The sequence below is a fragment of the Mesocricetus auratus genome, unplaced genomic scaffold (genome assembly GCF_017639785.1).
Source record: "Mesocricetus auratus isolate SY011 unplaced genomic scaffold, BCM_Maur_2.0 Super-Scaffold_100015, whole genome shotgun sequence".
NCBI lineage: Eukaryota > Metazoa > Chordata > Mammalia > Rodentia > Cricetidae > Mesocricetus > Mesocricetus auratus.
This window is the reverse complement of record NW_024429198.1, coordinates 52,839,684-52,865,106: the sequence shown is the minus strand read 5'-3', so window position 1 is coordinate 52,865,106 and position 25,423 is coordinate 52,839,684. Positions and strand designations below refer to the sequence as shown.

The window sequence follows — 25,423 nt, the reverse complement described above, 5'->3', positions numbered from 1 at the left end:
CATGTCCCTTGCAGGTAAAAGAAACATATTAAATGCTTCAGATATGCTACTCAATTATACCCCATTTCATGACCTCTGAATGTGTTGTCTCCTCAGTTATAAAACCCCCTAGTGTTTTGACTGTATTCTGTTATGTAGCTTGGAGTCCTTTCAACGTTCAATTTATACATGTGTTCTATTTTCTTAGATATTCTTGCTGGATTTGATTGGGTTATCTGTGTTGTCATCCTACAGTGATTGTTGGATTTTTAGTGAAGTTATATACATTTTTACTCAGCCATTGTCCTCATGGGAAGGATATTTACCATCCCAAAGCTTTGTGATATCACTTTTTCTGGGTGTCCTACTTTGCTTTCTGTTGGTGTGATAAATAATGTGACCAAAACAATTTCGTGAGGAAAGGGCTTATTTCATCTTACATCTCCAGGTAACAGTCCGTCATTGAGGGCAGTCAGGGCAGGAGCAAAAGGAGGAACTGAACTTTGAGCTGTGTCAAGTTGACATCTGGAGCTAATTGAGACAATAGATTTTTCTCAAAAGCAAAAGAAAAGTTCACACTAGTAAGACAAACATTAATGTTGCTTTTTTTTTGTTTGGGGGATAGTAAAAGGAACAGCTTATTAAGCAAAATAAGCACAGAAGTTGATAACTATTGGAAAATCTATTGCAGAGTATCTGACAGAACCCATGGGAAAAATGATCACCTAGTAACAAGTAAGGGTGATAGATGGCTAGAAAAAGAGTGAAAGTTCAGTGATTACAGTTTTTATACTCTGTAGGGGTTAGAAAATACCTCATTCCTATGACTCCTTTCCTTTGTTGCACGGCTCTCATTATTCCAACCTGGGAAGAGGAGATGCCTACAAAAGCCTAAACTTGCCGATTATGAGGGAAAGAACACTCTACGGATCTCCCTGTGGGTCACCTAAGCACCTGACAAATGACTGCTAACCCACACATTGCACCATCACACGTCACTACACAATCTCCTGTACCCAAAGACACTTGTGAGGATTACTTCACATAAGCAACCTGCAGCTGCATTTTTTTCCAGATGAAACTAAAGTACATATAAGTTATATCCAGCTCTTGTATCTAGTGGTTGTACAGAGACAGCCTGTTGTCCTGAACTGAAGAGTTGTTTTATTTTTCTTTAGAGAATATACAATCTACAATTTTGAATTAACTGATATGTTTGCTGACTAATTTATATACACCAGTGGAGGTGAGACCTAGGTATAAGGGTGAAATACCAAGGATATCCAGGAAAAGTTTGTAAACCTCGGGTTCCAAACCATAAATTGTACTGGTGATAAGCAAGCTTCACTGGACATGACATAATTCAGTTTCTTCATTCAGATGTCAAGATTCAGGGGCTTGCTGGGTGTATATCTAGAGTGAGTTCTTCTCTTTGCCAACAGGAATTATCATGGTAACATCTTCCCTTCTGCAAAGCAGAACAAGGGATGCTTTGTGTGACTTCTGAGGACATGCCTCCTAACCTGGTTTGTTCTTTGTCTTCTGTGGTGGATCACTTCAGGTTCCATTCAAGACTAGATCTGATCTAGATAGTCAAGGAACCCTTTCTCTGTTTACTTTCATTTATTCGTCCTACCATGAGGTGTCTGGGACACTCTGTGATGTGCCTAGCAACCCTGACTGTACTCATAAGGATCAAATTGAAGCTAGCCAATATCCTATCCAGCCAAAAGGCATTTGTTTCATACATAAACTTACTGTAGCTGCGTCTTTATATATTTTTATTTCTTTTCAGTTCTTAATAAAGTACATTCTGATTTATTGTTATACAGTAAAAAAAAATAGTCCCTCGATTTGTTGCTGGGCTAAGTGCTAGCATAGGGCAACATCCTTTTGTATCACATTAGTTTTAGCTTCAGTTAGAACATTTCTTTTCAGAATGTTACTTTAAATCTCTGTTTGTGAGCCTTAGTTATCTATTTGTAATAGTTAATGATAAATCTTCTAGAATTTTTCAGATAATTTTCTAATAGAAGAACCATTTATACTAATGTATGAGAATGTCTTGTTTCTTTCGTCTACTTAATGTGTTTTCAGGTACATATCCCGAAGGTGGTTTTCTACAAGCGTGCCTTGAATATACTGGCTGCTGTACAATAATTCTCATAGGTTTATCTTAACCTTAACATATTTTGTCATTGTAAATAATGTCTGCTGTATAAAGCTAAACATTACATAGTCTATAGGATCATCTTAGTTTTACTTAATGGTAGCTTCACAAGTCTATGGACACCATCCATGTAAGCATTATTGCTTTCTCTTGTCTTTGATGTTTTCAGTCTATTATCTATATCTGGTTTTTAATTTTTGTCTGTATCTGTGATGTTAGTTTTGTGTCAAAAACTAGTCTAGGTTCTGCAAACGAGCACAAAGATGTATAATATGTAAAATATCTAAGGTTTGCTAAAATGGCTCAGCAGCTGCTATACCTACCAGACAAGCATGAGGGCCTGAGTTCAGATCCCCAGAGTATGCATAAATGCTGGCAATCATATAATTTCAGGCTCAGAAAGTGGAGACAGGAGAATCCTAGAATAAGATCATTAACCAGCCAAGCCATGTAGAGGAACTCTGTGTTTTACTGGCAAAGCCTGTCTCTGTAAGTAAGATAGAAGCACACCAGGAATGGTTACCAACAATGGTTACTAACACTGGCAAAAACATGCATGTAGTTGCATGCATCATGAACATACATACACATACACACAGTGTACCATGTAAACACACACATATGTGAAAATGGATAAAGGAAAATGATGTAAAATGCTTAGTTTATGAAAATTTAAACTCTAATTGGCTAACAATACACATTTTGAAAATCAAGAAAAGGAAAGTCATGCAAGAAAGGGAAGAAAACCAACTCACAGTGATGTGTGCTAAAGCAGTTCTATGGAAAGGGATTTTAAAACCAACAATGGTATTGGTTATTTAGGTACAATTTAAGGCAAATAAATGTCAGGTTAGCTAACTCAAGAACATCTGTCCTGGAGTCTGTGGATGGATCAGTCTCATGGCATGGTGTGTGTGTGTGTGTGTGTGTGTATGAATGACATATCATCAAGTTGTGCTGAGAAGATTAAAATGTGTATACACATCATTTTCCATCAGAAACTCACTTCTTCAAAATATGAAACATGCCAACGGGTATACTTCAAATACTGTTTTGCAGTTTAGACAATTAGTAAGCCACTGAAATTATTATATTAATTTTTATGTACAGCACTGGATCATCTTAGAATTGGGAGGTAGCTTTGCCATGGGTCATTTGATAGTTCCTTAGAGGTCACTTAGAGATCAATGGCCTCTCCTGAGACTAGACTGATCTCACCCATGAATTTCTTCAAGTTCCTTCCCTGGGACAAGAAAACAAGAATCTATAGCAAAGTACCTATAGTTCTTTGAAGTCCACACCCCCCCCCATAGTATCATACAGAAATGCCTCCTATCTCTTTGTGTGCCTATGGAGTTTCTTGTGAGTGGTTCTTATTTGGATAAACTTGATGCATATGCATGGATTTTTGTTCTTCAGTCTCCCTCTTGTACCAGGCATTGCCTGAAACCTTGATACCATGGTCCTGTTTTACCTAACTTAAACTGTACCTAAATAATAGTGACTTCCACTTCCTTGGATATTTGTGATGTTCATTCATCTGGAGATGAATTTATATTATTTTTACCTCTGTATTAATCACAGGGAACTCTCAAGAGTTTTACTCTGGGCTTGATGGATTACTTTTTCTTAAGATAAAAGTTTTATATGGTTTATCTTTGGATTCACCGTGCCCAATAGAGCATCTTGTCCACTGAGTTTAATAGAAGTTTGTTTATTTTAATTTTTTATGCATATGAGTATTTGCCAGTATATATATATATATATTTGCCAGTATATATATATATATATATTTGCCAGTATATATATATATACCAAATGAGAAAGTTAGCTCCCCTGGAACTAGAGTTACAGAAATTTATGAGCAACTACATGCTGGATGTTCTGAAGAGGAGCAAGTGTTCACAACAAGTGAGTCCCTTTGCTAGTCCCTGGTAAAACAATACAAGTTTATTAATACAAAATAAATAATCAAGATCACATTTTGCTGATAGGTAACTAGCTTCACTGTTTAATCAATGTTTAGTTACATACCTTGAAGGAGCTACCTTGTATCTATGCACTCTCTATATTATCCTCTTAAATTAAACCTAATTTTTACAATAAATTAAAGGTTATCAAACAAAAGCAACAGGACCACCTTATGAAGTATTAGTTTACTTAAAAGCTGAAGGTATTATTTGCTCACCTTCACTAAATCAATTTTATGGTTTAAAAATCAGTGTTTGTTATACAAGCATTATTTACCACAGTAAATTTGTCCTTGCTGTTTATATGTTGACTTCAAGCCTTGGCTTCATTTTTCTGTATATATTCAAGATATTGTCAAATAATACATAATCCAAAGAACACTGTACAACGCAAACAAAAGTGACAGACTATTTGATCTTATTTATTTATTATTTTAAAGGATGTTTGATTTGATAGCCAGGTTTCAAACACATGTTCCTCCTGCCTGAGCCCGTGAGGTGCTGGGTTGTACATTTTGACAGATATGTTTTCCTGTCTTGAAAGTGCAGGACATCAGGAGTCAGGCTTTAAATTCTGATGTGTAAGATAATGAAAGATGGGAGAGAATCGCTTGCCTCCCTATCTGGTGCAGAGGGAATTCTGGAGTGAGAGGTGAGGTCTAGACCCCCCAAGCACACACATAGGTCTAAATCTTGCAGGGCACTGAGGTTATAGATGACATCTACAGATATTAAGGGTACTTGCACCTGATCTCACAAGCAGATAGATTCTGAAAGAACTTTGAAACATCCTTTTTTTCTTCTGTTTATACAGTGCTATCTTTTGGAGCAAGATTATCTACATTTGTGTTTTGGATCTGAAGTTCATATTATACCAAGATACATGAAAAATTTCAGGAATGCATCAAAGAACAACTTATCCTTAGTTAATAAATGTAATGCATTTAAGGTTGAAAACAACAAAAAGGAAAAGTCTGCTCAGAGCTGTAAGCATCTAACCCATATTTTAGGAGTAAGCTTCAAAGTATAGATTTTTAAGTATAGATGCATTTTTCCTGTTCATTCTCTCAAGGTGGCCGATCTAAAGGGTTACAGAGAGTGGCTGAAAGTCAGATGCTTAAGAGTATTCACACATGCAAATGCAGGCACGTGCATGTGTGTGCACACACATACACACACATACATACACACATACACATACATACACCCATATACATACACACATACACACACATATAGGTAGGAGAAAAACACTGTATACACAGACTCACAATTTCATAGTCAAATACGAACAGGAACACCTGTACACTGTAGACAATTATAAAGTTTAGTCAGTTTCACAGGGTGAAATCTAACCCCGAAAGTTACTTGCAATTAAAATGACCTCCATGTAAAACACTAATGGGAGTGTTTAAAGCAACCATAGTGTTTCCAGGTCCTTGCTACCGATGGTTGGAATGGGGAGTAAAGAAGGAGACAGAATAAGATGGATAGACATCCACTTGGTATCACAACCTATCCACAGGAACTAGAGCAAAGATAAAAGGCGTGCGAGCCTCCTCAACACTAATTTCACTTCATCAAAACTCGTCTAAGGAGGACTGAATCCAAACATCCCCCTGCCTTCCCCACATCAGTGGATTCCACGCCATTGTGTGAATGCATTCCACATTCTCATCTGTTGCTAGGTACCCTGAGCACCCCTGTGCACACAAGCTCCAAGCGCGGTGTTTTCTTCAGACTTAATACAGACTTGATATAAGCCTTGAGGAAAGACCCATCAGCCTTGATCTGAGAACCCGAAGCCCATTCCCTCAACGCACGAACTCCACAACTCAAAACTTCTCTCGGTGTAGCAGCCAGCTATCCATACCAGTAGCCAAGGTGGATGGAGCCAGCTGCACTGGGCAAGAAGGCAATGAATTGTGAGTTGGTTAGGATAAACTTCAGAATTTAAGATTTGCTAGTGTGGTTGGGTGAGGCAAGACAAAAAAAAAAACGTGTGTTAATTTATCCTCTATTTAATGTTTATTCATTGCTCTAGATTGATTTATCTAAATGAAAACCTCTAAAATTTGTTTCAAATGTGATTTTTTAAAAAAACTTTATCATGAAATGTTACCTTTAACCATTTAAATTATAAGACATGTAAGTATATATTATACAAATCAGTTTACTGATTTCTTCTCTAAAATACATTAATTTACCTAGGAATCAAATATATAAAGCTATTGAGTTTAGTTACCTTGGTAACATCTGGAGTGAACTACTCCATCTAAAAATATTTCTCACATTGCTTATATTTTATATGGGAATTATAATTAAATATATTTACTTGTAAAATATTCTCCCAAATGGTAATTCTCATCCAACCTAATATATAAAGAACTTTACCTATGTGCTGTCTATATGTCATGTTAGTGGATGTAAGTTTTAGCAATAATAGAAATTTGTCTTGCTTTGTGCTAGCATGGATTTAGTTTAAAATATAACATGTATTTAGGTTATTTATTCTGTATCGGTAAATCTTTCTTACAGGGAATGTTTGATATAATTTCAGAGGATTCTAGTGAAAAAAGTTAGTACATGTGTTTATAAGTAAAAACAGTTTATTTAAATATGTCCATTGTGATCTCCTTTAGACTTTCTTTGCATGAAATAACAACAAAAATAAATAACCCATTGTGTACTAAAATAAATGCTTCAATTAGAACAAAATATCACACATTTTTCCAAATTACATTTATAGATCATTCCCTTTAATTCTGTATTTTAACATAGTACACATTTCATTGTCAAAAAGTTGGTTTTGCTTTCTCAAATATATAGCCATGGAAACTACCATTATGTTGTCTGATGCAGTCTCTTGAACATTTCTTTGTATATATCCTTTGTTCATAACCCTGTTTTGATTGGAAATATGAAGTGTGTAAGGTGGTATATTTTTTTCCAGTTAAGTATGCTTTAACTTTTTCACAAAAATGCTTTAAATTATTGTTTAAGTCATTTAATTTAAATTAATTACCTGTTCTTTGCCTTCCATGCTGGGACCCTGTTGCTCATCCTGGCTGTCCCATTTCTGCTCTTCATGGTTCTTTTTTCTCTCCCTGCCAACCCCAGCCTTCACAGATGCCAACTTTAATGGTTTCTGATTCTTTTAACTGATCCCCTCTCAACTTTCCTTCTACTTCCTTCATACCACTGTGTTCCTAAACGTCTGAGTAATGTCTACAAACTACAATATCAGAAATTTCTTTCTGTTGTCCTGTCACCCTCCTGTCAGTTTCCTGTCATCTCCCCAAACAGATCTAAAGTGCCCAAGTGAGGGTCCAGCCTTCTAATAGACTTGCCACTCCCTAAGACTCTTCTTTCCCCAATCTGTCTGCAGTGCTCACCGTGATCCTTACATCCGCTTCCCCCTGAACATCCTTCTGTCCATGGCTTTGCTCACGCTGACCCCCTGCCTGGAGGATTCCCAACGGGTTCACCTGGCACGATCTTTTTCTAGGAGCTCCATTCATATCCCCATAATTTCAGAAGTCTTTGTTTCTTGCCTGGCATGGCAACTGTATATGTCTGTATTACGTTTGCTTTTCTGTCCCTTTAATTACTTGTGAATTCACTGAAAGCAGAGCCCCCACAGCCAAGTATTTATATACATATTGGGTATTGAGTAGGCATAAAAGAGATGGTAGGTAAATGAACAGACCTGCTTCAGAGTGTCAGTGTGAATTTCTGTGAATGGAATTGATCCATTACAATCTACAAAACAATGCATATTTCATAACATCCAAAAGTGTGCAAACATCAAAGTGCATTTTACTCCTCTTATTCACTTATATTATTACAGTTAATATCCACTAACACCCTTTTAAAGAAACAGCTTCTCACATGTGTTCACTGTTGACCTTCATAGTTCATGGTAAATCTGACATAAGAAAAATACAATGTAATTTTTTATGTAAATTTTATATTTATTTTCTTTTTAGTTACTTTAATTTTAAATAGCTTGCTTCACATGTCAAACCCAGTTCCCTCTCCCTCCCCTCCTCCTGTACCTCCCCATCATCCCCCAGCCTCCAACCCTATCCACACTTCCTTCCACATATGGGATATCTAGAGTCTGTCATTTCACTCAGGGCAGGGTCCAGGCACTCAGCTAAGAGTCCAGGTTGAGAGATCATCCCTCTTTATGTTACGGACACACAAAGTCCGTTTATATGAAAGGGATAAACACTGATCCACTGCTCAGGGACCCATAGATTGTCCAGGCCTCCTCACACTCTGGGAGTCTGGATAAGTCCCATGCTGGCCTCCCAGGTGTCAGTCTGGAGTTCAAGAGCTTCCCTTGTTCAGATCAGCTGTCTCTGCTGGTTTCGCCAATTTGCTAATCACTCCTCTCTCTCTGTCACTCAGTTCCATGGATTCAGTTCAGTGTTTAGCTGTGGGTGTTTGCCTCTGCTTCCATCAGTCACTGGATGAAGGTTCTAGAATGGCATATAAGGTAGACGTCAAGTTCATTATCAGGAATGGGCATTCAGGGTAGTCTCTCCACTATTGCTTAGCTTGCCAGTTGGTGTCATCCTTGTAGATAGCTAGAGGTCTCACTGGTGCCAGATCTCTCTTCAAACCTATGACTCCCCCAATTATGGTATTTCTCATCCTGTTCTCCCCCTATTCTATGCCCCACTCAACCTTCCTGTTCCCCCATGACCTACTCTCTCCTCCTCTTCCTCCCCTTTCTTCTTCTCAGTTCCCACTCCCACCCACCCCCCACCATGTTCCCAATCTGTTCATGAGATCTTGCCTCATTCCTCTTCTCTGGGGTACCATGCATATCTATCTTAGGTTTTTTCCTGTTTCCCAGACTCTCTGTCAGTGGAATTGCAGACTGGCACTCTCCTGATCCATGTCTAAAATCCATACATGAGTAAGTACATAGCATGTTTGTCTTTTTGTGACTGGGTTACCTCACTCAGGACAGCTTCTTCTAGTGCTATCCATTTGCCTACAAGTTTCAAGATATCATTGTGTTTTTTTTTCTGCTGAGTAGTACTCCATTGTGTAAATGTAACACATTTTCTCTATCCACTCTTCAGTTAAGGGGTATCTAGGTTGCTTCCAGGTTCTGGCTATTACAAATAATGCTTTATTAACATAGTGGAACAGACAAGACATCCTTGTTGTAGGAATTTGCATCTTTTGGATATATGCCTAAGAGTGGAATTGCTATGTCTTGTGGTAGATTGATTCCCATTTTCCTGAGGAATCTACATACTGATTTCCAAAGTGGCTGTATGAGTTGGCACTCCCACCAGCAGTGGAGGAGTGTTCCCCTCTCTCCACATCCTCTCAAGCATAAATTGTCATTGGTGTTTTTGATTTTAGCCATTATGACAGGAGTAAGATAGTATCTCAAAGTTGTCTTGATTTGCATTTCCCTAATGGCTAAGGATGTTGAGCACTTTCTCAAGTGTCTCTCAGCCATTTCAGACTTTCCTATTGAGAATTCTCTATTAGTTCTATACCCCACATTTTAATTGCATTCTTTGGTGCTTTGGAGCCTTGCTTCTTCCGTTCTTTGTAAATTTTGGAGATTAGCTCTCTGTCAGATATGGGGTTAGTGAATATCTTTTGCCATTCTGTGGACTTCCTTTTTGTCTTGTTGACTGTATCCTTTGCCTTGCAGAAGCTTCTTAGTTTCAGGAGGTCCCATTTGTTAATTGTTGATCTCAGTGTTTGTGCTACTGGCGTTATGTATAGGAAGCAGTCTCCTGTACCAATTCATTGAAGAGTATCTCCTACTTTCTCTTCTAAGAGTTTCAGTGTGGCTGAATTATAATGAGGTCTTTGATCCATTGTGACTTAAGTTTTGTGCAAGGCAATAGACATGGATCTACCTGCAGTCTTTTGCATGCCAATATCCAGTTATGCCATCACTATTTGTTGAAGATGCTTTCTTTTCTCCATTGTACAATTTTAGCATCTTTGTCAAAAATCAAAAGTTCATAGGTGTGTGGATTAATCTCAGAGTGTTCAGTTCGATTCCATTGGTCTACCTGTCTATATCAAGCTGTTTACAAGACTATACCTCTGTAATAGAGCTTGAAGTCAGGGATGGTGATGCCTCCTGAAGTTCCTTTATTGTATAGGGTTTTTTGGCTATCCTGGGTCTTTTGTTTTTCCATATAAAGTTGATTATTGTTCTTTCAAGGTCTGTGAAGAATTGTGCCCGAATTTTGATAGGGAGTGCATTGAATCTGTAGGTTGCTTTTGGCAAGATTGCCATTTTTATTATGTTGATCCTACCAACCGAAGAGCATGGGAGATCTTTCCATTTTCTGGTATCCTATTTGATTTCTTTCTCTAGAGACTCAAAGTTCGTGATATACAGGTCTTTCACTTCTTAGTTAACATTATCCCCAGATATTTGTTTATGGCTATTTTAAAGGGTGAAGTTTCTCTGATTTCTTTCTCAGCCACTTTATCATCTGTATATAATAGGGCTACTGATTTTTTTGAGTTAACCTTGTATCCTGCCACTTTGCTGAAGGTATTTATCAGCTTTAAGAGTTCCCTTGCAGAGTTTTCGGGTCACTTATGTAACTATCATATCATCTGCAAAGAGTGAAAGCTTCACTTCTTTTTTTCCTATTTGTATCCCCTTGATCTCCTTTTGTTGTCTTATTGGTCTAGGTAGAAATTCAAATACAATATTGAAGAGATATGGAGAGATTGGACAACATTGTCTTGTTCCTGATTTTAGAGGAATTGCATTGAGTTTCTCTCCATTTAGTTTGAGGTTAGCTGTTGGTTTACTGTATATTGCTTTTACTATGTTCAGGTATGTTCCTGTTATCCCTGATCTCTCTAGGACCTTTATCATGAAGTAGTGTTGCCTTTTTCAGCATCTAGTGAGATGATCATATGGTTTATATTTTGCAGTTTGTTTATATGGTGGATTACATTGATAGATTTTCTAATGTTGAACCATCCATGCATTCCTGGGATGAAGCCTACTTGATCATGGTGGATGGTTTTTTTGATGTGTTCTTGAATCCGGTTTTCTAGTAATTTATTGGGTATTATTGCATCGATGTTCATGAGGGAAATTGGTCTATAGTTCTCTTTCTTAGTTGTGTCTTTGTGTGGCTTGGGTACCAAGGTAGTTGTAGCCTTGTAAAAAGAGTTTGGCTGTGAACCTCCCCCTTCTATTGTGTGGAACACTGTGAGGAGTATTGAAATTATCTCTTCTTTGAATTTCTGGTAGAATTCTGCACTGAAGCCATCTGGGCCTGGGATTTTTTTTGGTTGGGAGACTTTTGATGTCTGCTTCTATTTCATTAAGGATTATAGGTCTGTTTAGATTGTTATCTGTTCTTGATTTAATTTTGGTAAGTTATATCTGTCCAGGAAATTGTCCATTTCCTTTAAATTTCGATTTTGTGGAGTACAGGTTTTCAAAGTATGCCCTGATAATTCTCTGGATTTCTTCAGTGTCCATTGTTGTGTCCCCCTTTTCATTTCTGATTTTGTTAATTAGCATGCTCTCTGCCTTTTGGCTAGTTTGGACAAAGGTTTGTCTATCTTGTTGATTTTCTCAAAGAACCAACTCTTTGTTTCATTGATTCTTTGCAATGATTTCCTGGTTTCTACTTGATTATTTCCTCCCTCAATTTGATTATTTCCTGGTGTCTACTCCTTCTGGGTGAGTTTGCTTCCTTTTTTCTAGAACATACAGCTGTGCTATTAATTCTCTAGTATGCCTGTTCTCCAGTTTCTTCATGTGACACTTAGTGCTAGGAACTTTCCTCTCAGCACTGCTTTCAGAGTGTTCCATAAGTTTGGGTATGTTGCGTCTTCATTCTCATTGAAATCCAAGAAGTTTTTAATTTCCATTTTTATTTCTTCCTTTACCCAGGCGTGGTGCAGTTGTGCATTGTTCAATTTCCATGGGTTTGTAGGATTTCTGAGATATGTTTTATTGTTGAATTCTAATTTTAATGCATGGTGGTCTGATAAGATACAGGGGGTTATTCCAATCATTTTGTATCTGTGTAGGTTTGCTATGTTTCCTATTATATGGTCGATTTTAGAGAAGGTTCCACGTGGTGCTGAGAAGAAGGTATATCCCTTTGTGTTTGGGTGGAATGTTCTATAGTTGTCTGTTAAAGCCAATTGTGTTATAACTTCTTTTTTCATATATTTTTATTTAACTTTTTATGCATGTCACTTTCAGTTCCATCTCCTTCCCATCCTCCCCCACCCCCAATCCTCCCAACACATCACCCCCATTGCACCCCCCTTCAATCCCCGGGGAGGGCAGGGGCCTCCATGTGTGATTTTCAAGGTCTGTCACATCATCCCGGGAAGGGCCCAGGTTCTTCCTCATGTGTCCAGTCTAAGAGAGCATCCCTCCACGTGGTATGGGTTTCCAGAGTCCTTCTGTATGCCAGGAATAAATATTGCTCCACTCTCCTAGGTCCCACAGATTGCCAAGGCCTTCTTAGGGTGTCTTGATCAGTCCCATGCTGGCCCCTCAGTCATCAGACTGGGATCCATGTGTTCCCCCTTGTTTAGGTTAGCTGCCTCTGTGTGTTTGCCAGCCTGATCTTGATTCCTTTGATCATCACTCTTCTTTGCAACTGGATTCCAGGAGTTCAGTTCGGTTCACAGATGTGGATGTCTGCCTCTGCCTTCATCAGGCATTGGATGAGATTCTAGGATAGCATATAAGGTAGTCATAATTCTCATTATCATACAAGGGCATTTAAGTTAGCCTTAATGCCAATTGATGTCATTCTTGTAGATCTGTGAAGATCTCACTAGTGCCAAATTTTTCCTCAACTTTTACTGGCTCCCTCTTTTCTGGTATCTCCCATCCTTTTCTCCCCTATTCTTACCCTGGCTTGACCTTCCTGCTCTCCCATGTCCTCCTCTCCCCTCCCCTTTTCTCTCTCTCTTTCTCCCATCTCCTTCTACCCTCCCCTTCTCCACTCCCCACAATCCTATTAGTTATTTTGTTTCTTTGTTAAGTTTCTGTCTGGAGGTCCTGTCTAGCGGTGAGATCAGAGTGTTGAAGTCTCCTACTACTAGTGTGTGAGATTTTTCTGTGAGATTTTAGCTTTAGTAATGTTTCTTTCACCAATGTGGGTGCCTTTGTTTTTGGAACATAGATGTTCAGAATTGAGACTTCATCTTGATGGACTTTTCCTTTGATGAATATGAAATGTCCTTCTTCATCTCTTTTGATTGATTTTAATTTGTTGTCTAATTTGTTAGATATTAGGATTGATACACCAGCTTGTTTCTTGCGCCCGTTTGATTGGAAAATCTTTTCCCAACCCTTTACTCTGAGATACCGTCTGTCTTTGATGTTGAGATGTGTTTCTTGTATGCAGCAGAAGGATGGGTTCTGTCTTCGTATCCATTCTGCTAGTTTGTGTCTTTTTATGGGTAAATTGAGACCATTGACATTGAGGGATATTAATGACCACTGATTGATGATTCTTGTTTGTGCTTGATTTATTGGTAGTGGAGTTATTGTGTGTAGGTTCTCCTCCCTTTCTCTTTTGATGTTTGGTAAATTGGGATTATCTACTGCCTGTGTCTTTGTGAGTGTAGTTATCTTCATTGGGTCTAGGTTTTCCTTGCAGCACTTTCTGTAGAGATGGATTCATGGATATGTATTGTTTAAATCTGGCTTTGTAATGGAATATTTTGTTTTCTCCATCTATGGTAATTGAAAGCTTTGCTGGATATAGCAGTCTGGGCTGGCATCTATGTTCCCTTAGCATTTGTAGAACATCTGTCCAGGATCTTCTGGCTTTCATTTTTTCCATTGAGAAGTCAGGTGTAATTCAGATAGGTCTGCCTTTATATGTTACTTGGCCTTTTCCTTTAGCTGCTCTTAGTATTTTCTATTTACTCTCTAGGTTTGATGTTTTGATTATTATGTGGCAAGGTGACTTATTTTTCTGGTATAGCCTATTTGGTGTTCTTTTTTTGTTTTTTTTTTCGAGGCAGGGTTTCTCTGTATTGCTTTGGAGGCTTTCCTGGAACTCGCTTTGTAGACCAAAGATTCTTGTATTTTATAGGCATATCCTTCTTTAGATTAGGGAAGTTTTCTTCTATGATTTTGTTGAATATGTTTTCTGTACCTCTGAGCTGTATTTCTTCAACTTCTTTACCTATTATTCTCAGGTTTGTCTTCTTCCCAGTGTCCCATATTTCCTGGATATTTGTGTTAGGGATTTGTTGATTTTGAGATTTTCTTTGGTTGATGACTGTATATCCTCTAATGAGTCTTCAACATCTGAGATTCTCTCTTCTGTCTCTTGTATTCTATTTGTGATACTTGCATCTGTAGTTCCTGTTCATTTACCCAGCTTGTCTATTTCCAGCATCCCCTCATTCTGTGTTTTCTTTACTGTTTCTATTTCAGCTTTCAATCCTTCAACTGTTTCAGTTGTTTCCTTCATTTTTTGGTTGTTTTTCTTGGTACTCTTTGATTCTTTGAGAGATTTGTTTATTTCTTGAATTTTTTAGTTCGTCTTTTCCTCCATTTCATGTATTTTTGTTTGTTTTATTTTTCTTTTTCTTTAAGGGATTTCCTTGTTTCCTCTTTGAGGTCTCTATCATCTTCATAAAATAATTTTTAAGGTCTATCTCTTCTGCTTAATCTATGTTGTGCTTTTCAGGTCAGATTCTGGTGGGGTCCTGTTAGTCTTTCTATTGGTGAGTGAGTTCTTATTCTGTCTTCTTCCCATATCATCTTCTAGTGGGTGCAGGTGGGGCCTTTCTGCCTCCACTGGTCTCCTTCTTTCCTGAAGCTGAAGCTGGGCACACCAGAAGGTGGGGTCTGGAACAGCTTATGTCTTTCCTGTGTGGGCAGGTCCTCTTGATGCCAGGAACGGGACCCTGGAACATTGAGGGTGTGGGTAGTGGGCAGAGGAGGCGTCCCAGGAGGACGCAAGGTCACCTGGGGCTGGGTGCGGATGGTTAGGGAGAGCTGCGGATTGGGTCTGTGAGTACTGATGTCTTTCCAGCTGGAAGGACTGACACCTTTCCTGTGTGGCATGTGCATTTTCTTTTATATATTGAAATAACTTAACCACCCTAGCTAGTTTTTTCTATCAATACTTCATGAAGTACATTTCCCTATATACTAAAAAGAGATATGAGTAAGTATATCATATTCTATTTCTATTATTAATCCACTTTTCTATTTTTGTAGATCTTTGTCTTTCTGAATAATTTTGCTATTCAGGTCAACACAGGTACACATGTATTTTTAACTTCACAGAACTCCACACAAAGCTTAAATCATCCACAGTTAAAAAGTTCCTAAACTATACATTTGGGGACAAAGATTCTGAGTGGTTTTAATATATTTTACTTAATACTTAACCCTCAGGAAGAATGTATCAATGTATCCACCTGGATAGGAGCTGCCATGTATTAGGGAATTGCCCTCCAGTCTAGATATTCTTAATGTGGGAGTCAAATCAATTGGCAAAACAGTTAGTAATTGTCTCATTCTTTTTGTTAAATTGATTTTCTTTCACATTGTTTGAGGTACTGAACTGTTTCTCTTTATTTGACATCATGTTTGTGTTTTAGTGTGCTTATTAGATTAAAAATAATTGCCTCTTCAAAACAAGGTTACTACATAGTTAAATTACATAAATGAATAAAATCAGAGGCATGCTGCTGTGCATCTATCAGAACTTGGTTGACACCAGTTGTAGATGCTCTCGCATATTACTTAACCTTCAATCTTTCTTCCTGACAGATGACTCTGCTGCAGAGAGCTTTAATGGCAATGAGACTCTGGGGCACAGCTCAGTTGCTTCAGGAGGAGCTCATGGCAGGGAGACAGGGGACTCCAGCATCGATGGCAAAACTGGGCTGGAGCAAGAACAGCCTCTGAACCTGAGCGACAGCCCCCTCTCTGGGCAGCTGGCTTCAGAATACAGGATAGACGACCAAGGCAGTAATGGGAAAAACAAGTTTAAGAACCTTCTAATCTCTGACATCAAGATGGAAAGAGAAGCAAGAGAAAATGGAAGCAAGGTAAGATTCTACTACAACCGCTTGATGTTTTTTATGTTGGTCATTAATACCAAGACAAAGCACACGTGTGTATTACTAATAAACTCATAGTCATGCATCATGCGTGTTCACAAGACATTATGTCAGGGGCAAGAGAGCCAAGTGAAACACATCTCAATGCTGTGGGTCTTATTTATACAGGAATCATTTGATTTAACGTATTTCCTTTCTGTAATCTACTTATGGATCAGTCCCTGGGAATTTGCCATGTACAAGAATGAAACTTTTAGTCTCAGTTCATAATTTTGAACAATAATAGCACCACTTTCTCATTTCTCTAGATTGGCTAGGCGAATGAGCAGTAAAATTTCAATTAAATTCTCTGGTTTGCCTTTGAGACCTGGGGGCTTCATCACTAATTTGCTTAAGGGATGACAGAGAACTGTGAAGTGTCTGTGTCCAAGTTGCAATTTGTAGATTAAATATGTACAGAAGGAGGTAATGGATCCCAAACCTATTTCAGACATAATATCTAATTTCTAGGTGCTTTATATTAAATATACTGCAACCTCTCTATGTAGGTTATTACTAAAAACATTGTAATTTTTGAAAGTGTCCACACTGGAGACTCTGCTGTGCTCATATTAAAGAGTCAATTTCTTCTATAGATGTCAGTCATCCTGTTAATATATGAGTCCAGCTCATCAAGTTGTGTTGCAGAGGGGATATCCAGCTGTCATTGGAGGATATAAAACACTGTTGTTATCAGATGTAGAGCATTTTGGCCGGAACTGAGACTTTTACATCATTCTTCCTTTTGATGTCCTTGATTCATCCAGACTTTTAACATCTAGTTGTACATCTGACTTTCGACATAGATCCAATGAGCAAAATGTCTCAACTTGGATTAATTTTGTAATTTGCAAAGTCCGTATGCTTTTGAAATTGGCTCTATTTAAATCTCCTCCTTGCCCAAGGGTCTGCTGTTTTATCCTCTTTCAGGCAAGTCACTTGACATATAACACTTAAGCTCTTCTGCCTAAGGGAGAGTGCTACCAATTTTGCTCTGGTAAATGCATAGATGCATTCTTTGGTGGTTCAAAGTTAGACCACACAGCACAAGTGGCATTCTACTTGCTAACATTTGAAGCACTGAATACAACTTATTGGCTAGAGTGACACATTTTTCTTCATTCTATAGTATCTTATCTTTAAAAAGCCCGGATAACTACATAACATTTATAAGAATACAAGAGGATTACTTGTCATCATGATAATTCTGAATTTTCAGATTTGGCTCTCAAGGCATCCATAAACTCATTTAAATTCAGGAGTTGTTAATCAACTCCAATGACTATTTTATAATCATCTTCATGATGTGAAAACTTCTCTAATTCAACACTGAGCCTTTTAAATGCATCTTTACTTCTCTAAAAAAGATATCACAAAGGGATAAAAAGGACAGAGCTTTCACTCCCTTTTCCAATATAGCCTCAAATAAATTTGTTAGATTTTATCTTCATGTCACTTATTTGCACCTCTAGAGAACTGGTTTCAATCTTCTTTGAGATGTGGGTCCTTCAGGTTCTAAACACACCAGAACATCCATATCTGACTCTTGAAATGGCACATAATCTTTGATAATCTTGACCACATGGCCATCAATCAGGATCTGCCAATTTTTGTTCATAGTATGCCTTTACTCACAGGGAAGATCCAGTACATAAAAATGGATAGATTTTCTCTAAAACACAGCCAGTTATTAGAATGAATTTTCTGAATGAAACATCATTTTTTTCAGATAAACAAAAGTCAGTGCAAAACAGACTTGGTAAGGGTATTATGTCTACTTCTGGTTTCCTGTGACTTTTGGTTCTCTGGTGTTTCTTACATTGACTGTAGCTGGTTCGTTCATATTTTACTAACATTTCTTGGAAAAAAAGTCTTCTTGGCTCCCTTTTTGGTTCCTGGTTAAGTCACTTGTTCTTGCTAACTTCTTTGGCGCTGTTTAGAGAGCCAAAAGGCAAACTGTTCTTTATATGATGTGTGTTTATTGAATCTTATGTCTAGAATTATCCTTGGTTTATTCTTCTCTTCTATTCCCTCTCACTCATTGTTACATGAGAAATTGTGTTAATTAAAGCATATTAGCAATAGTAGCTATTGGATTTTTCCTGAACAAAGATTTCAGGTATTGTTATCATACACATATCTTTGTAGAAGTTACCAAATGGGTAAAACTGCTTGCCTATATCCCTTAATTTGTTGAAATATCTATGTGAAAACAGAGTATGGAGGCATATGCCTCAAATCTATCAGGAGACTGAGATAGGAGGATCACAAGGTTGGGGTTAGTTTGAGCCACATAGCAAGACCCAGTCTCAAAAAGTCATAGACCAGATGAATAAAACCAAAAACTAGACATCTCATGTTTATAGAATTAAAACAGTTGGTACATGCTCAGGAGTAGATGAGGTAGCAAAAGCAACTCACAAAAGCTCCAAACTTCTTTGTGAGACCCTTAATCTGTAGTTATAGAAGATGATAGGGTGAAGATGACCATCTTTATAATTAATTTTTATGTGTGGATGACAATGTGAATATACATATACCAAATGCATGAAGTGCCCACAAAGGCCAGAAGAGAGCACTGGATTCTGTGGAACTGGGATCACAGGTCCCTGTGAGCTGCTATGTGGGTGCTGAAAACTGAACTGTTCTCCTCTACAAGGGCAGCAAATGCTCCAACTACTGAGTCATTTCTCAAGCCCTGGAAGGTTTTTTTTCTTTCACAAGTTCATATTCCTATGTTAAAACAGTAAGAGTTCAAATTAGGGAAAACTATTGGTATTGGAATAAATTCAGACTTGAGTAAATTCAGACTTGTAGCTTAGAGGAAGGAAGGGATAGTAGAATTGTCATTTTCCCCCCTCAAGAATTTCCAGGAAATGGACAACTTTCTGGATAGATATCACCTGCAAAAATTAAATCAAGAACAGGCAAGCAATTTAAATAGACCTATAACACCTAAGGAAATAGAAGCAGTCATCAAAAGTCTCCCAACAAAAGTCTCCCAACCAAAAAAAAAAGCCAAGGGAAAGATGGCTTCAGTGCAAAATTTTACCAGAAATTCAAAGAAGAGCTTATACCAATTTTCCTCAAAGTATTCCATGCAATAGAAGCAGAAGGGACTTTGCCAAACTGTATGAGGTTTCAATAACATTGATACCCAAGCCATACAACGACACAACTAAGAAAGAGAACTTCAGACCAATATCCCTCATGAACATTGATGCAAAAATACTCAATAAAATACTGGCAAATCGGATCCAAGAAGACATCAGAAAACTCATCCACCGTGATCAAGTAGGCTTCATTCAAGGGATGCAGGGATAGTTCAACATGTGAAAATCCATCAATTGAAGCCACCATATAAACAAGCTGAAAAACAAAAATCACATGATCATCTTACTAGATGCATAAAAAGCCTTTGACAAAATCCAATACCCAATCATGTTAAAGGTCTTGGAGAGATCTGGGATAAGAGGAACATACCTGAACATAATAAAAGCTATTTACAACAAACCAACAGCCTCCAAAACAATATAGAGAAACCCTGTCTCAAAAATAACAAAACAAATAAAACCAACAAAAGAAAGAAATTAAAGAAGACACCAGGAAATGGAAAGATCCCCCATGCTCTTGGATAGGTAGGATCTATGTAGCAAAAATGGCAATCCTGCCAAAAGTAATCTACGGACTCAATGCAATCCCCATGAAAATTCAAGCACAATTCTTCACAGACCTTGAAAGAACAATTGTCAACTTTATATGGAAAAACAAAAAACCCAGGATAGCCAAGACAACTCTGCTCAACAAAGCAACATCTGGAGGCATCACTATTCCTGACTTCAAGCTGTATTATAGAGCTACAGTCCTGAAAAAAAGCTTGTTAATGGCACAAAAATAGACAGGTAGACCAATGGAATCAAATTGAACACTCTGAGATTAATCCACAAACCTACGAATAGTTGATTTTCGACAAAGAAGCTAAAATTATACAATGGAAAAATATAGCATTTTCAACAAATGGTGCTGGCATAACTGGATATTGGCATGTAGAAGACTGCAGATACATCTATGTCTGTTGCTATGCACAAAACTTAAGTCTAAATGGATCAAAGACTTCAACATAAATCTAGCCACACTGAATCTGTTAGAAGAGAAAATGGGAGGTACTCTTGAATGAGTTGGTACAGGAGACTGCTTCCTGAACATAACACCAGTAGTACAAACACTAAGTTAGACAATTAATAAATGGGACCTCCTGAAGTTGAGTAGCTTCTATAAGGCAAACAACACAGTCAGCAAGACAGAAAGGCAACCCACAGATTGGAAAAAGATATTCACTATAACCCCATATCTGACAGAGGGCTGATCTCCAAAATTTATAAAGAACTCAAGAGGCTACTCTCTAAAACACCAAAGGACCCAATTAAAAAGTGGGGGAGTGAACTAAATAGAGAATTCTCAATAGAGGAGTCTAAAATGGCTGAGAGACACTTGAGAAAGTGCTCAACATCCTTAGCCAATACAGAAATGCAAATCAAAACAACCCTGAGATATCATCTTACTCCTGTCAGAATGGCTAAAAGAAAAAAATCACCAATGCTTATGCTGGAGAGGATGTGGAGAAGGGAACACTCATCCATTGCCGTTGGGTGTGCAAACAACTTGTACAGCCACTCTGGAAATAAATATGGAGATTCCTCAGGAAAATAGGAATCAGTCTAACACAAGACTCAGCAATTCCACTCTTAGGCATATACCCAAAAGATGCCCATTTATACAACAAGGATGTCTGTTCCACTATGTTCATAGCAGCATTATTTGTAATAGCTAGATCCTGGAAGCAACCTAGATGCCCCTCAACTGAAGAGTAGATAGAGAAAATGTGATACATTTACACAATCGAGTACTGCTCAGCGGAATAAAACAATGGAATCTTGAAATTTGCAGGCAAATTGACGGCACTAGAAAAAAACATCCTGAATGAGGTAACCCAGTCACAGAAAGACAAACATGGTATGTACTCACTCATATATGGATTTTAGATATGGATCAGGGGAGTGTCAGCCTACAATCCCAGGGCCAGTGAGTCTGGAAAACAGGGAGGTTCCCAAGAGATATGCATTATACCCCAAAGAAGTGGAATGAGGCAAGATCTCCTGAGCAGATTGGGAACATGAGGGAAGGGGAGCAGAACCAGTAAAAAGAGAGGGGGATAAGAGGAGGGTAGAAAACATGGGAAAGCGGAAGGTTGAGTCTGGGTAAGAATAGAGGAGACCAGGATGAGAGATACCATAATAGAGTTATTATAGCTTTTAGGAGAGAGCTGACACTAGTGAGATTTCCAGAGATCTACAAGGATAACACCAACTGGAAAACTAAGTAATAGTGGAGAGACTACATTAATAGCCCCTACCTGATGATAAGGTTGATGACTACCTTATACACCATCCTAGAACCTTCATCCAGTGACTGATGGAAACAGAGACAGATACTCACAGCTAAACATGGAACTGAACTCCTGGAACCTGGAGGAGTGATGAGAAAAGGGGTCAAGACCGTACTGGTGAAACCCTCAAAGACAGCTGGCTAGAAAAATGGGAGCTCTTAAACCCCGGACTAATGGCTAAGAGGCCAGTAGGGAACCGATCCAGACTCCATGAATGTAGTGTCAGTGAGGAGGTCTCAGAAATCTCTGGGGCCTTGGGTAGTAGATTAGTGTTAACCATGGTGTACAAAGGAACTTTGGGAGCCCATTCCACATGGAGAGATGCTCTCTCAACCTGGACACGTGTGTAAGGGCCTAGGTCCTGCTCTGGATGAAATGACAGACTCTGGAGATCCCCTCAAGGAGGGCTTCACCCTCCCTGGGGAATGATGCGGGGATTGGGCTGGTGGAGGGACAAGGGAGGAGGGGTGGGAGAGGGAGCTGGGATTAACATTTGAAGTATGCACGTTTCTAATATAAATAAAAACATTAAACCAGTTTCTTGTTAGACACCATAAATGGCCTTAATTCAGACAGAGGAAGGTCATGGTTTTATGAGCCACTGTTCATTCTGAACTAGGGATGACTTCCTAACATTTGAAGAAGAATTATGTGCATAGTGTTTATTTCCCAAATGCTTGTTGAAGATTCTACCTCTGAAGTAGTATCACAGATTGAAGTTGCTTTTAACCTGGAAGATTATTATGGCAATATTGTAGTGGATGAAAAAAATGGGAACTAGAAAGAAGGAGGGAAGGAAGCCTGGTTACAGAGCTACTACCGAAAACTAGTGGAAACTGGAGTCAAATGGACAGCAATAGGAATGGAAAACAGAGACAGTGAAAAAAAATGAGCTCATTATTTTTCTTTTTCTGTTTTTAGTGGATGGGCTGTGTATGCCTGTGTGTTGTTCATATATATGTGGTGCGCATGTATGTGTATTGCACATATACTTATGTGGAGTTCATGTGTGTATATATACCCATCTGCATGTGCTAGATTTTGTCTGGATATATTTTTTCTGCAGTTAGAATCCATATATGGAAAATTCTAGGTTTTCTGGTTTTCAATCAGCTTTAATTTACCCTAGCACTATTAAAAGAACTTTGTTCTAAACTTTGTTCCATCAGTATTACCTCATAGATTCTCATAGAACTTTCTATCACTTCTGTGAAAACTTAGGTAATTATGCAGCTACCAATTTCTCTGTTTTTTGAAGGAATCTAAAAACTTAATAATGTAGAAACACCAAGAAACTTAGATTTATGAGTTTAACACTGACCTATTTCACAGTTTTATTGAGAATAATATCAAACAAAAATGATTTAAAAGCATTCAAAGGCTTGAACAGTGCATACAGATTCTTGGAAAGCGGAGCTGAACTGGAGGACACTTTTTAACTGATTGCTTACTATTATGCAAATTCACTTGGTAGACCAGGAAGAAATCACATTAACCAGTCTAAAGACAAGATATATTGCACCAAAAGTGTTTAGGTGGTACTCGTGTTCTTTGCTCATGGCCACAGTTTAAGGGGCAAGTTAGTAACATTAAGATTCAGAACTGAGAAGAAATGACAATGATCCTGGAAAATGAGACCCGTGAGGAAATGTGAGGGAACCATCTACACAGAGAAAGAAAGGGCAATAAATCACACACTTAGCATCTATTCTAGTCTAAAAGTTATTAACTGTTGGAACTGAAAGTGAATCCAGAATTGTAATGGAGAGAAATATAGAACTCTAGAAATGCCGAAGGGTTGGCACTTAATTGTTATTTTTCTAATTTTGAGTATTGGTAGCCTAGTCACATTTTGCATAATATGGTAAAATATTCTAATGCAATCTCCCAAGACTAATGTCTCAATAATAACTGCTGTTACATGTAATAGCATATTTATACTATGCTCATATGAAGCAGTGCTTGTGATTACTGTTTTGTGCCTAATATGTAATCTTGGTTATAGCATTCATGTTCAGGTCCCAGGATGCTTCTATTTTTACTTTATTTAATGGTGCTTTTCTTTTCTTCCACATGTTCCTTGTCATATTTTTCAATTTAGTTTTCATTAATTTTTTATCAAAATGAATGTTACCATTCAAATTTAAGACCATGAAATATTAATTATAATTACCATGAAAAGTTATATATATTTTTTTCCAGCTAGGAATAGAAGAAATAATTCAAGGAATGACCTATCTTAAGATGTGCGTGCATGATATTGTCTTTGAAATGGTAGCTGTGATACTTTGACATTTGTAATTAGATTGCCTTTGTTTGTAGGCATTATAATTTATTATTGTTTAAAATTAATGATGTTCCATAGCAGATTTATTTGATGTCATGCAGCAATGTTGGTAATTGTTTAGCGTAAAAGTAACAGTGTCTATTCTTTTTCAGAATATCAACAACTGTAGTAGCTCATACTTGGCACTATCTTGGTTGCTAGAAAAACCAAGTTTAGGAGTTTGCATTTGACCAGGATGATGAACACATATTTTTCTTTAACATGGGAAATGATATGTATGACAGAATATCATCTGGGCCTACTAGCCATGTCTTGAATGAATTCTATCCATCCAAATTTTTTATTTTATTGAATTTGTGTCTAGTGTAAGGGCATGCCAGGGCTAGTGTGTGGAGCCAGAAATGGACCTCTTTCAGCCAGGTATTGCACACAGATGCCTTTACTTATGTAGTCGTTTTGCCAGCTGGCCTCTTGGTGACAAAAGGGCAATTGCAAAGAAAAGGGACTAGATGAAAACAGCCTCAGGAAAGGGCAATGATGATGGACAGGAAGCAGTGAATCATAGACAGATATGTAAGGAGAAGACAGCATATTGACTAAAAGAAACTTCCAGAGCCTTTGGAGCATGGTATGGTGAAGGGTGTTGCATGACAGGAAGAGAGCATGGGCAGACTGGGCTATGAGGCTATGAGGCATCTCTTCTGTAAAGGTGGCTTTAAGTGAGATGAGAAGAATGAAGAAGACTGTTAATAAGACACGGGTTTAATGGAGTGATGTGGGATAAGATGAAATGAGATCCAAGAACTATTTAGAAAAGTGCATGCATTATATAGAAAATACAAGGCTTAAATTACATTGATAGTCATAGAGTAATGGGAGTATCAGGTCTGCTACTGGTGTACTATGTCAACTGTAACAAGGATGATTCTTGTACAAGGTTTCATAGTTAAATCTCTAAGCATTGCCATGGTGAGAAGAGAAGGTACATATCACCTACTGTGTTTATAGGAAAGGAAATAAAAACCAGAGTGTACTTAATCTGACTTAATTGCCAATTACACAATTAATTGATGAAGCCCAGTGTTGACAACAGGTCTTATGATTCTGTAATGGAGTGGGTATTGGGTTCTGAACCTGTGCTGGAAAATTAGCAGATGTTCTCATCCTCTGATCCATCTCTACACCACCAGGGCCCTTTAAAAGGTTATTATGGCATTGGCATGATGGCTCTGTACTAGAGACATGTTCTGCCAAGCTTAAGACTCTGTGGAAGGACAGAACCAACTCAAGTCATTTGCCCTCTGACTTCTACAAAACTACCCCTGTGCCTATAAACACACACACACACACACACACACACACACACACACACACACAAAATGTAATAAAAATGTGGCAATAAAAAGCAACTGTTGACCTGCTTAGCATCACATGTGCTTAGTTTC

The 25,423-nt window shown here is 38.0% G+C and overlaps 1 protein-coding gene across 9 annotated transcripts in view; it reads left to right on the top strand.

Moving 5' to 3' along the window:
• The window catches only part of Nol4 (nucleolar protein 4), a 340,254-nt gene that overhangs the window by 191,658 nt on the left and 123,173 nt on the right, over positions 1-25,423 (top strand). For 8 of the 9 annotated variants that reach the window (XM_040757904.1, XM_005065339.4, XM_005065340.4 and 5 more), the window contains one exon: positions 15,914-16,194. In XM_040757904.1, coding sequence (XP_040613838.1) covers positions 15,914-16,194 — 281 coding nt within the window. Of the gene's footprint in view, positions 1-5,821; positions 6,045-15,913; positions 16,195-25,423 lie in introns of those variants that run through there. The other variant, XM_040757901.1, reaches the window with a different exon arrangement.